At 36.4% G+C, this 14,346-nt stretch overlaps 1 protein-coding gene across 1 annotated transcript in view; it reads right to left on the reverse strand.

Annotated features, from left to right (window-relative positions):
• PCGF5 (polycomb group ring finger 5) overlaps window positions 1–14,346 on the reverse strand; it is a 114,525-nt gene that overhangs the window by 33,175 nt on the left and 67,004 nt on the right. The window contains exons 3-6 of the mRNA XM_090277980.1: window positions 6,886–6,982; window positions 1,348–1,403; window positions 1,159–1,218; window positions 47–67 (exon numbers count right to left, since the gene is read on the reverse strand). Coding sequence (XP_090134106.1) covers window positions 47–67; window positions 1,159–1,218; window positions 1,348–1,403; window positions 6,886–6,982 — 234 coding nt within the window. The remainder of the gene's footprint in view (window positions 1–46; window positions 68–1,158; window positions 1,219–1,347; window positions 1,404–6,885; window positions 6,983–14,346) is intronic.

Raw genomic sequence — 14,346 nt, forward strand, 5'->3', positions numbered from 1 at the left:
TCCTACATAAAGTCATAAACTAAACGTACAATATAGCTTCTGATGCCAATTTCTGGGACACTGTCCTCTTGAAAAAGGTAGTCAAAAATTAGAACATTTAGTCAACTTTATATCATCTATTTTTACTATAGTACTACTGCCTAAATTGTAATTTACACTTGGGTAAAACAAGGCTTTAGTTAAATCATCTTTGTCAGGCTTGGTTTCTTTGCCTATTCTGTTGTTATAGATAAAAAATAATCCCTTGCTACCTTATGCTGGTAATTCAAAACTATGCTCAATCCTCCCCTAATACAACTACCTGCACAGTTAAATTAATGAAACCAGGATCCCCGTTTTACAAATGAAAAGAGAAAGCGCATTTTCTCACCCATCTTAATTATTATGTATAATTCACAATCTTTTGATCTTATGGGAAAACCAGAGGTGGGAGACTGAGCTCACAAGTGAGCCTATCAAAACATACACATGTTCTTGAAAGATTTCAGTGGTATTTAGGTCATCTTGAAATAAATCTTATATTAAATAACGTGAAATGATACTAATTTCTTATAATTTCAGGTATGTTGTACTTTTTAATCTTTGTGTGACTTATATACTTACTAAAAGCTATATACTTACTAAAAGCCTTTTCTCTGCCCAGTAATGTTTGCTGCCTTGCTGAAATTATTAAAAATTGACTAATTGCTGAGTCTCCTGGAACACTGAGCATGGATGATGGGAAAATTCCGATAAGCACCTAGAAATATTTTCCTAGTTTCAGGATATATGAGCCCCACCTACAACAACTTCATTCCTGATCCTCCGCTCTGCTCTCAGCCACACCTCAGCTCCCTCTCCTAGTCAAACAAAAGTACAAAATTAAATAAAACCTCTGTTTCGTTTCAGGCTGTGGCTCTGTCTTACTTCAGTTTCCTTTAGCTCTCCAGTGAATACTCCCAAAATCCAATTTCCTCTATTTCCTATCATCTTTAACTGGAGTGGTCTTAGGCGTTTATATAAAAGTTTCATAGTAAGAGGAAGGTTCATAATATAAATAAAGGAGTATATGAATTTTGTACAGGAGAAATTTGAGCTTGGAGAGATTAATTCACCAAAGCTACAAAAAGCTAGCCCATTTGAAAGATGCTGTCAGATACAGATGTAAGAAAAAGTCACCTTGTCCATTTTCTTGAGGCTTATTTTTCTTCCAAAATTCAGATTCACGCTGAAGTTCTTCTAATTTAAAAGAAAAAAAAAGTACAAAAATAATAGGAACAATCACAAAATAGGAACAATCATAAAATATGTAATAGAAATGTTGGTTTCATAAAACACAAATCTGCAAGAAGCCGAAGAGCAACTTACGTTCTCGTAGTCCAGGGACCAGTTTAAATATGATTTCCTCTAATGTATTATCCAACCTTCCAAAGGGGAAAAGAGAATATACTAACAATGAAGGTATCAAAATCAAACACAAAGACAGTCTGAGATCTCGATCTTATAGAACATGCAGAACATGCACAATTTCAGGACATCTACACCAAAGTCCTCTGTACATGGAGCATACCTATTTCTAGCTTTTCCCACAGTGGTAGATTGGTTACAGAAATGGTCCTAGTCCCCAGCTCTCTCTATATCTACAACCTCTGAACATGACTTAGACTCCATCCCATAATCAAGGGAGGAATTCAATGTCTCCACCCCAAGAATATGGGCTAACCTTGAAAGATGCTTAGGCCAATCTAACATGACACAAATGACACTGTCCTTAGTTCTGAGCCTAAGCCTTACAAGGCACCGTGTGCTTTTGTTTGCTCTCTTAGAATCCTGCCAACCACGAGAACAAATCGGGAGGATGAGGCACCGTGTACAGGAGAACCGAGCTGCCCTGCGGAGGCCATCTTAGGTGAGTTCACTGACGGCCATCCCAGCATAACAGAATCCGGCTGAGGTCAGCAGAGTAGCCTATCTATTCAATCAGCAGCTAACTGCAGTCACATGAGTGAGTCCAAGCAAGACCAGAAGAACTACCTAGATCTGTGAACAAAAGAATTGTGAGGAATAAGAAATGCTTTCTAAAAAACTTGTTTTAAGCATGACACTTAAGGGGTAGTTGGTTTTTCAGCAATAGCTGATATACTTGCTCTCAAAATCTCTACCACAACTCTGGCTCTTTCCAATAAAGGAAATAAATTCTTTTCTAGAAAGGAAATAAATTCTATTTCTCTCTTCTGAGAAATTTAGACCATTTAGTCATTCTCTCTTCTCAGATAAAAAAAATATAAATATTTATCTTGACATTATTCTAGTTTTCTTTTCCTGATAAGAGTATAGCTCTTCCTTTTCATGACTTTCATTTCTTTAATCTCCTTCTCTTACTTCACAAAATCCTCTTCTCTCTTCATACCTTCACCCTGCTCAGCAGCATTACTCTTCTCTAACTACAAACATGTACATTTTCCTTGCATCTCAAAAAACCCAACCCACATATAACTTACTGTCTTTTCAAGCCGTTAGCTGTTGCCCAAACTTTTCTTCCAATTGGAAAAACTTTGAAAGCATAATTGACATTATTTCTAGCATATACTGTTTTGCTTCCTTTACTCTATTGAACTCCCCAAATTATCCATAACTTCCAACTGAATAGGTTTAAAATTTTAAAATTATTTTGTAAAATCATTTTTCTCCTATATTGCTCTGAGCAGTTTGATAGGGTTGTCTAAAACTGCCTCCTTTTCTGGTTTTCTTTTTTTCTGTCTACTTTTTTTCTCCCTTAGTATTTTTCTTTTCTACCTACCCCTAAATCAAGCATTTTCAATGATTTGCACTGTGCACACTGACCTTTTCTGTAGGCTGCCTTCCTTGATTGAGGATCTTATCCTCTTCTGTGACTTTATATAAATATATTTAAATTAACTTATACATATTTATATTAAAATTATATATTTAATTATAATTAAACTACCATATAAGCAGATAACTTTTATATACACACATATTATATCTCTCTGCTGAGCTCAAGTTCCACATTTCCAACAGATGCTGAATATCTCAAGCACCTCCTTTTGTTCATCTGTGTCAACACTGTCTCGTCCATCTACCCACAAAATACTGAATACCTCTCCTTGTCTTTTTAAAAATTAAATTTAGATATAAGACCATATCTTTCCAAAAAGGCTCAAATGTAAGACTTTTCTTAATAGACACACCTTTCCACAACCCTCTCAATTCACACACTTATATCTCCAACCTCCACTGACAGCCCCTTCTAGATATTTCTCCCATCTCATCTTCCCATACTGGCCTCACTTCTAGTTCCTCCATTACCACACTACTTAGAGGGCAGTGTAGAGCTATTTTCCTTTAACTTGACCTGCTCATAATAATTGAATTAGTGCTTAAGAAAGATTCATTATTTGCCTGCTCAAGAACTAATTTCTTCCCATCACCTGGCTTCAAATGTTTATATAACTTGAGTTCAACCTAACTGGTGTTATGTATCTTTTTTCTCTAGCCAACAAGAATGCCTTGACTTTTGCAATCTGTTTCTCTCCCTCAGGCTGTTCATCCTGGCTCAAGGACTTTTTTCCTACTCTCCAAACAAACCAATGTTACCTTATTCTTCAAGACTTTACTCAGTTACTAACTTGTTCACAAAGTTCCCCCTATTTCATACTAGTAGTACTTAAAAGTAGCATTTCTCTTCTTAATATTTTTGTTTTTATCAAAGTTATACACATATATATATAACTTATAAGTCAAACTTCCCCATAAATCTTATATTAAAACAGAACATTCTCATCCTGATTCCTGCAAGCCCAGTGGCAACCACTTTCAAATTCAACCTGTTTACTGTAATATTTACTTTCACATATATGTATGTACACACATAAACAAACATACATACATACACACACACACAAAGCCATGCTTTTTCTGCTGTGTAGATTTTTCTGACATCCTTTTAGGGAAGATAAAGGTTTGGTTCTCTGACATCCTGCCACCCCCTTTTCTCCTACCATACAACTTTTCCTTACTTTCATCTTCTGACATAGTCTTATTACCATTTAAAAAAATAACCAGTGTTTATATGATTATGATTATGTAAATATTCACAGTGTACTATGACTATAGATATCCCCTCATTCAGCTTTTCCTTTCCCTGAAGTTAAAAAAACAAAAGCAAGCAATTACTATGAACCTATTCCTAAATTCTCCAAAAGAATTTCTTCTCACTATGTACAAACAGATCAGGAACCAACTACTTTCATATCTATTCCTCTGAAATATCCCTCACCAATCTCAGGTCCCCTCTGTCCTCCTCACCTAGTTTAGGACCGATTTACTTCACAGTCAGTCATTAACAGCCACATCCATGTATATACTTCAATTCCCTTGCCCCCTGATCCCCTTACTTGCTCAAAACTGGTACAACCACAACTGTACTTAAATCCAAGTCTTCATTAACTCTGCACTTTGCACCCATGGCTGGAAAAAGAAATCCATAACCACACCCCTTTAAATTCAGAACTATAACCCAAATGTGCCTTTTGGGTTGCCAGGAATCATACTACATTTCCTCAGTCCATTTATTCTCTCACTTTCCTGGACGACACACTTTTTCTCTTCTCAAACCTCTACATCCCTCTTGGCGGTAAAGATCCTCCCCTGTCATCTCCTAGTATACTTAGGTCTCTTGGGGCTGCTCAACCATCACCACCTTGAGTCTGCTTCCCAGTTCCCATTTTTGCTACATCATTTCTCATCCTTTCAACCAGTATTTATTGAGAATCTGTTACATTCCAGTAGTTATCCTAGGTGCCAGGAATACTGATGTTCTTATTATCTCTGAGTTTGCCTTTAAAAAAAAAGTTCCTTCATAGCAATTTTAGTGGTATAGAAAAAAAAACCTCTTTCTATAAAGAATATCATTAGATAAACTAACAAAAACTGAAATATGGAAGGTGATTGAAGTATTAAACCAATGTAATCATATTTGGTTATGTAAGATAACATCTCTATTCTTAGGAAATACACACTAAAATATTCAGAGGTAAGGGTAATGTAAGTTACCCTCAAGTGATTCAGAAATAAACAGAGCAAACATGTGAGCATATGATAAAGAAAATGAGATAAAATGTTAACAACAGACTAATCTGGATAAAGATTTTTGCAAATTTTTGTAGTTTTTAATTATTTCCAAATAAAAATTTTAAATTTTAGCAAGGGATTAGACTTAATTAAATAGTGACTGGATTCCTTCAAGAATCGAACAGTCAAAATCAAAAGTTAAGATAATTTGTTACAACATAGTAATTATTACCTCCTCCATTTAAAAGTACTATTTGTTTCCTGATGTTTTTAATGAAAGCATCAGGAAAAAAATTATTTGACGGAAAAATTTGCTCTGTTCTCCTCTGAATTATTTAAATCAGTTTCTTGCCCTCAGCACTACTGACATGTTGGGCTGGATCTTGGGGGAGGGGAGACTGTCCTGTGAATTGTATAGTGCTCAGCAGCTTCTGGCATCCCTAGCCTCTACCTACCAGATTCCAGCAGCACCCACCTAGTGCTGACCATAGTGCTGACCATCAAAAATGCCTCCCTCCAGGCATTGCTAAGTATACACTGGAGTACACTGGGGGAAGGGCAAAATCACCCCTGATTGAGAAGCACTGATATAAATCCAGTCAACAATGTTAGCATATTTCAGAATCATCTGGAGGGCTTGCTACCTATGATGGGCTCCACTCTGAATTTCTGATTCAGCAAGTCTGAGGTGGGGTCTGAGAACTGTCACTTCTAAAATACTCATAGCTTGGGGGCCACACTTTGAAAAACACTGGGCTAGACATTTACCTGTAGATAAATTATGCCAACTACCGGCACTAAAATAGAAAACAGTCTGAAATGTGAAACTTGCAAATCCAGACTTCTGGAATGATGGTAAACATCACAGAGAAATGAACATTATATAAGGCTATCTAGAGAACATCTAGTACAGATTTGAGATGCGTACGTTCCTAAGATCCAGTTTATCTGTGATAGAGCTACGCTACAAACAGTGGGAAGAAAATCAGTTTAGTGGTGAGGACAGGCTTGAAGCTGGGAAGTAGCATTTGAGTTTGTTGAGAGACCTTAGGCAAAGTCATGGTAAATTTCAATTTTCTAATCTGGAAAAAAGGGTTTGGATTAGGATCTTAAAGACCACTTCTAGCTTTAAAAATATTTGATTATACTTAAGTAAATGGTAGCCATTTAAAAAAATTCTTTATAAGTTTTACATAAATGTTTACGAACTTTTTTGAACATATGATAAAGTAAAAAAAGTAAATAGTACCAAGATTAGCCTTTCTCACTACTAGGTCTGCTCTCTTTCCAGTATCATGTAGCTCAACAGAAGCACTGGGTTGTGTCCTAACCGGTGCGGCTCAGCAGGTGAGGGAATGTCCTGAAAACCGAAAAGCTGCTGGTTTGATTCCCAGTCACGTCACTTGCCTGGGTTGCAGGCCAGGCCCCCAGATGGGGACGTGCCAGAGGCGGCTGATCAATGTTCCTTTCCCTCTCCTGCTCTCTCTTACACTCTAACAAATAATAAATAAAATCCTTTTTGAAAAAAGTAGTGTGTTGTGTAGAACATTAAAATACTGAAAATAACTTCAACTAAAGTTATAATTTTTAATTTGGAAATATATGTCTTAAATATTTAACATGTACATCCTTATTGTTCAATTCCACTTAATACTCTTAAATGAAAAAAAAAAGCTTTAAAATGAACATCATAAAATTCATAAAACCTATGTTAACTGAGGCAAGGTGCCAACAAATATTATGATGCATAATAAAAATTAAGTGTTTATGTAATTTATTTACGTTAGATGAACTATAAAATAATTTACTTACCTCAACATTTCTAATGGATTTGTCTCATGAACTTGGTTGCCACACCTTGGACAATCATTGCTGTCTTCAAAGTGCTGAACTATACACGTCTTACAGACTAAGAAGAGAGAAGGTGTTAGGTTAAAATGCATCATTTGAACTTAAACTGAATGTAATTAGAAATAGCCTTTAAAAATTACCTATGATAGGTAGAGTACTATTCTTTAAGAAAACCTTAAGTTGTAACACTGAAAAAAAAACAACTGAAATACAGCCCACTGTCACGATATAAAAAGTATATACCATTTTATTGTTTTTCTTAACTATAAAAACAAACCAAGTAATTTATTCATACTAATATAAAAAAGCCAGTTCATGTACATAAAACACGTTTTTCTAAAGAAGTAGAACCAAAAAAACTGTTTTTACCTTTACTGATAATCTGCATTTATTTCTTTTGCTAGAAATTTATTTGAATGCAAAATAAATAGTTCATAAAAAGCATGAGTGTTTTCAATGTCTGGATTACTTTCTATCGGCAGGGTGCCGCTGGAACAAACTGGGAGTTACAATGGGGCTTCTGGCCTTTGTGGAGAACGAGGGGTCTGTGCTTACGGGTCCCATGATTCAACGAGCACAAAGGATGGTCGTGGCATCAAGTGGGCACAAAGGCATGAGAGGCAAAGAAGTGAAAGAATGACTGCAAAACTGCCAGGGAAAATTAAGATTTTGAATAAAGATTCTAAACCAAGATAACAGAGATATGAGTTGTGAATTCTTCTGGGTCGCAAGCCTATGCAGCCTACATTTCCCCCAAATAACCCTCATCTCGCTTGCTACGACCCCTCTCGCCTTTCCCTAGGCTTCTGTTACCTACTATGCCAACTGCCTTGACCCGAAACCTTAGAAATATTCACAGCACCTAACTATAAAAAACGTTCAGTCCACTTCCCTGTTCTAACACCCCCTCCTCTAATACGGATAAGTCCCCATTTTACAACGCCCTTACAAATGCCTTCCCTCCCCCTCCTCATACCCTACACTGTCTAAAAGAAGTAGAAGTTCAATTAAATGACTGAGCAAGAGTAAACACTAAAGGATTCTTAACACTGAGATTAGGTCTGAAAATCCAAGCATATTATATATACTAGTCAGAGCAACAATGGTCGGGGAAGAGTTCTACTAAATATCTAATTTAAAAATCATTAATACATATAGAGAATAATATCTTGGTATTTCCTTTCATTGATTCAACAGACATTTACTGAGGGCCAAACACTGTACTAGGACTTGGGATGTAGGTGTAAGCAAAACAAAATCCATAACCTTATGGAGCTTTTATTCTATTTGGGAGGCAAATAAGGAATTTTTGTAATACGAGACTAAAAAAAAAAAAGGTAGGGAGTATTGGGGGCTGGCAGCTATTTTAGACAGGGTGATCAGGATAAGACTTTCTAAGAAGGTGACATCTCAGCATATTTTTTTGTTAAGTACACCTGAATCCAACCTTCTCTACCTCTTTTTACGATTACAGACAGATATTAGGGTAACATTCTTCATTGCAATTTTCTCAAAATTTGGATTAAACACAGTATCAGAGAATATTAAAAATAAAACGCTTAGATATGAATACATCCTATGTCCCTCAAATCTCTTGGTCCTAAAACATTCTGAAAGTTTTTACAAAAGTCAAAATAATGTTTGACTTTATTAAGGGCCACCTCATTAAGGAATACGGAAGTGGAGACAGAGAAGCTGAATTCCTTTAGAAAATTGCTAGTATTTGCTCTTTCCCTTAGGACTTTAAGTCAGTCTCTGAAATTTGGGAAAGAAGGTAAACAAACGAACAAACAAACAAACAAAAAAACAAAGACAGATTAGAGACAAGAATGAAGGGGTATTAAAAGTCTGATCCTCTCCTGGAGCTCTGATCCTTGTGGTTCAAAAGGTTTATCATACTCAAGGATTAAGGAATTTATGGTTGTGTTATAGCCTTGGTCAAATAGAGAGGCACGTGATAACCCAGAGCAAGCCCTGATCTGAGTCAGCCAGAAGGCTGAGGGTTAGAAGCCTGTCATCCCAAGGACAAAAGTACTAATCTAAGTTGCTGAAGAAAGAAATGTAAAGCTCATCCATCCAGGGGTGCACACAGTTTCAAGAATAAGTCTGTGTTAATTGCTTAAGACCAAGACAACTCCAGTGCCCCAGGACGCTGATGGGGAGTAGTCAGTCATCTATATTCTAGATCTGGACTGTCCAGTATGGAAACCACTAGTCACATATGGCTGCTGAGCACATGGAATGTTGCCAGTTGAACTTGAGATGTGTGATAACTGTAAAATACAGTAGATTTCAAAGGCTTAGCATGAAAACATAATCTCAATAATTTTAAATAATTACATGTTGAAATAATATTTTAGACACTGGATTAAATATTAAAATTATTTTCATTTTAAAAATGTGGCTACTAGAACATTTTAAATTACATAGGTGGCTCACATTTTATTTCTACTGAACAGTACTGACCTAGAAGGAGACAGAAAGCCCCATCTGGAGGTGGGTTTATATTTCATACCAACATTTGAGATACAGTATGTTACTTTACTTTTGCAGATGAAGAGGTTCATACAAGCCAGGTAACCTGTCTACTCTGATAAATGGCAGCACAGAGACTTGAATCCAAGTTTTCTGATATGAAATCACAAATTTTATGTCAAATTTTAAAGATTTTTTAACTTTACAAAGGAAAAGAACATGATGCAGAAATACCATCTCTCCAAAACATCCTAAGCATCTCTATTAAATCTGACCACCAAGCAAACATGACAGAGAAGCCATCCCACAGGGCATAGGAATTTACCTTATTGTGTTAAGTGTTACAAGAAATTTTTAAAAAAAAAGTTTTTCAGAGGCTAAGTCCAAAAAACTGTTTTAAATTTTTTCAAATAATTTTAGGAAAAAATAAAACTGAGATGTTGAAATATATTTTTACTCTAGTTTTCACTTTTGTTCAGATGACTTGGTGTGGTTGTCATCACTGTCATTATAATCATTAACACAGGGTTTATGTACCAGGCACCACCCTGAATGCCTCAACATATATTTAATTCAACACAATTTAATTATTTAATCCTCATTACAACCCTATTAATTAGGTGATGTTATTAGGCCTCTTATAGATGGAGAAAGTAAGTAGAGAACTTCCATCAGTTTGCCAAAAATCCTGAAGTTGGTAAGGTGGTGAAAGGCAGGATTTTAATCAGGATACCATTTTCTTAACCAATATATGCCTATATGCCTCATTTTCTTATAATTTTACTTCTCTATCAGTCTGCAATAATTTTTTTAAAAAAACCTTACTCTTTAGTTTGGGAGAATTAAATATGTCTACTTGTAGAGATAGAATTCCTTTTAAACTGAATATTTAGTACAAAATAGATCTTTTAAGTAGCTTATTTATTCCTTTAAAAACAAAAACAAAAAACTGTACTCAATACATCCACCTCCCATGTTTTTAAAATTAGAACCTGAGAAAATCCAAGACAGAAGTTCAGTGAGGATTTGCTTTCTCTTAGATGGTTACAAAACTCATCACTATAAAACTACCGCTTGATTCTTAATTTTTAATTTGGTTTATACCAGCTGTAAAACACATTTTTAAATATCTTAAAAATTTTTTTGGTTCGATTCCCAGTCAGGGCACATGACTAGGTTGCACGTCAGATCCCCAGTTGGGGGCGCAAGTGAGAGGCAACCACACAGTGATGTTTCTCTCCCTCTCTTTCTCCTTTCCCCTCTCTGTAAAAATAAATAAACAAACAAATTATTTTTAAAAGAAGATTTTATTTTATTTTTTTTACTTTTAACATTTTTCTTTAGAGAGGGGAAGGAAGGGAGAAAGAGGGAGAGAAACATCAATGTGTGAGAGGTACATCAATGGGTTGTCTTTCACACACCCCCAACTGCAAGACTTGGCCCACAACCCAGGCATGTATGCTGACTGGGAATAGAACCAGCAACCTTTTGGTTCATAGGCTGGTGCTCAATTCACTGAGCCACACCAGGCCAGGGATCAATATCTTAAAAGATTTAATACCAAGTTCTTTAATTGCTCAACTGCTGTACTGGTTAACTCAAGTGGTCCAAGATAAAAAGGTCCCAGTCTGGGTTAAGACTATACGGAGACTAATTAGAATCTCACCAGCCACTCTACAGGAAGATAGATGTTGTAGCCACAAGAAATACCTAGGTCAGAAGGGGAGTATCACCAAAGATATCCCCAGTTGGAAAAAACGCTTCAATGGCAACAAGTACTAACATTTACTGAGCACTAACCAAGTATCAGGTTCTGGGCTCAGGGCTCAGGGCTTTGTATAGGTTATGATATGGACTGTTGCCATCCACCTTTGGCAAGAAGGAATGCAGGATTGGAGAGCCTGAGTAAGCTGCCATGGCTGTCCACAACTGCCCAGCTGTGTAGCAAAGATGGCATCCATCCCCAGGCTGTGCGCACCTCTAGGCCTAAAAGCCAAATCACTATGCAAGCCACCATAAGGTCAATGACACCTGGTTCCTGGCATTAAGATTTCTTATTTTAAACTGACCTTTATATTTAGCCAATCACAAACATCATGAAACTTCTGCCTAAAGCTTACTAACTGAAACCCTTCCATTTACCACTTCTTAGATTTCAATGAGATTGTTGCACAAGTTAATAGAGAAAGAGTCACGTGTCATCTAAAACAGTGGTTCTCAAACTGAGATGGGCACCACAATCACCAATGAGATCTTTTAAAGAACAGATTCATGGGCCCCCTCCTAAAACAATTAAATTAGAATCTCAGAGAGAGTAGTTTCAGGACTATAATTTTGCAAAGCTCTCCACCAAGAGAGTCAAAAGCTAACTAGGAAATTCTGGCCCTGGAGGCCAGGAGCTGGCCACAAAATTCTTACTGACTAGTACCTCTGATAGGTGGACCCATTCAAAGATCTGGCCCTCTGTCAAATCATATCAGAAGTCATTTTACTATTCACTATTAGGAAATCAGTCGCAGGACAAAACATAATCCAAAAGAATATGGAATTACCATACTCTCTCCTTATAATGCAGAGGTAAGGTAGTGTAGCACAATTGTTTTAAACAAAAGACAAACTTGAGACAGACCGCCTGGATTTGAATCTCAGTTCTGCCATTAGACACATTACTTACTTTGCACTTCTGTGTACAAGGGAGATGACAAGTATACCTATCTCATAAGGTTCTTGTATGGATTAAATAAGATAATATATGTAAAATGTGTAAATTTGTGTATAGTAACTTATAGTAAAAAAATGTAAGCTATAACTAAACATTAGATCCCTGGAGGAACATAAAATCATAACAAGGGGAATCACAGTACCGAATATTGAATGGCAACAGATTATGATTAGTTTGAAGCATCCATCTTATAACAGATGATCTTGCTAATGGAACTTGAAATGTCTATTATGTATTGGTATTAATCCTCTGTAGCTAATAGCCACCCTAGAGATATCTTACAACTCAAGTATGATTATTTTCTACACATTGCTTCACCTGAATGGGAACTGCCTATCTTTGCATGTATGATACTTCTTTTTCTGGGGAAAGGGTCCAAGATTGACCAGCACTTCTTCATTATACATTCCTTCCTTAATTTTATAAGTTTAGTATAATTCCAGCACAGTCCTTCTGGTCTAGAAGTTACCTTGTTCTGTCTCTTCACTTTATACCTTCTCTGAAGTACTACTGTATGTTGATTTCATAGTTTAACTAATAAAAGGCTATCCTACATCCTTAATTTGAAGTTGTTGAGAGGTTGGAGAGGGTAGTGTTCTTCACAACAGGTATAAGGACCATTTGCTGTTGCTCTCTTGGAAATATTTTTGTTGCTATCTTGGATATATGGTCCACCCACATCTCTCTGTGTCAGAGAGCTAGTTTCTGAGTTCTGATGACACAAAGTAATCTATACAAATTTCTCTTCTTCAGCACTAATTCTGCTATTACTGATAATAAAACAATAGTCTTTTCTCTCATGTCCTTGGTGTTGTCATTCATTAGTAATGTTCTGTTTATTAAAAGTAATCAAATGCTGACTTCCTTTGTTAAAATCATCCTGTGTTGGTTTTATCTGTCAACATAGAAGTATGTTTTTCTTCCTTCCTTAAGCATGTTACCATCTTTATGTGCCCTTCTTGATTAACACTCATTTGATACAGCTTGCTTTGAAAAATTTATCTGTTATCTGCTAACAGTTTATAAGTAAACTGTGGTCATCTGCAAAGAGAAGAGGCACCAACTTTCTGATTTGAAACATATTCTTACAGGTGAAACTGACAATATCTTGAAAAAAGTTTTCCAGAATATTTGCTTCCATGAAACAGTATTTCCTGGTTTTACTTATATAAGGAACTAATAAACACCTTTTTCTTATGTTATAAATGGCACATTTCTTTCAAAGGCCTACATGAGTTGCAATTTCATGAAGAACACTAAGGACAGCATTACTTTCTACTAAGAAGAATGCTTTATTGTTTTGTCCTGACAGAGAAGCAGGCAACAAAGCAGAAGGATCTTGCATCAAACAGGCCAGGAAACCAAAGTGTCCAGGAAGGTTGTACTTCCATAGACAGGCTTATGGAGTCAAGTGGAATCCCAGGTTAGGGTAGAGCTTGGGAGCTTGGTGAGTGCAGCAATGCTCTCATACCCCTCCTGATTAATATAAATTCTGTGGTCAGAGTAATCACTTCCTCACACATACTCTTGAAAACTTTGTTCTTTACTCCAACTTGTCTACCTCTTCATCATACTTGCTCAGTTAAACTATTATTCCTGGCTAAATCCAACATACTCTTGCTTATACAAGATTACAGCTATGGGAGAAAAATATGCACCATACTGACAGGTCTCTCACCTTAAATTCATGACTATGAACCTAAAGTGCATCCTTCATCTGCTAGACGATCATACTCAACACCACAAGCCCATTATGATCTTTGTCAGTACTTTATACCTTCTCCTCCTCAAATCCTCGTCATATCCCGCCCCGACTCTCACTCTCCACTGTTGACCTCGCTTTCTGTTTCGCTGAAAACAAAAGTAAAAAGACTGAAACAGAATTCATACCACATTACTAGTATTTATACTTAGTGCTCTTGCTTGTTTTAAGAACTTTCATGTGCCTATCTAAAGCAATCTCTGCTCTGTGCCCTTGATCCCTTCCCAATGACCTAAAAACACCGCTTCAGCATTCTTCCCTCTCACCCACCTTAGTCTTTTGGTCCTCTTCTCTTCTCTATCTACACTTCCTGAGGTACTCTCATTGTTTAGATATGATATATATGCTGATAATCTCCAGACTCACATGTCCAACTCCCAACTGGACATCTCCATTTGGATGTCTCAAAAACAGCCGCCTGATCTTCCACTCTCAACCTTTTTTATATGATCTGATGACATCT

The sequence above is a fragment of the Furipterus horrens genome, unplaced genomic scaffold, assembly GCF_987537825.1.
Source record: "Furipterus horrens unplaced genomic scaffold, mFurHor1.1.pri manual_scaffold_5, whole genome shotgun sequence".
Classification (NCBI taxonomy): domain Eukaryota; kingdom Metazoa; phylum Chordata; class Mammalia; order Chiroptera; family Furipteridae; genus Furipterus; species Furipterus horrens.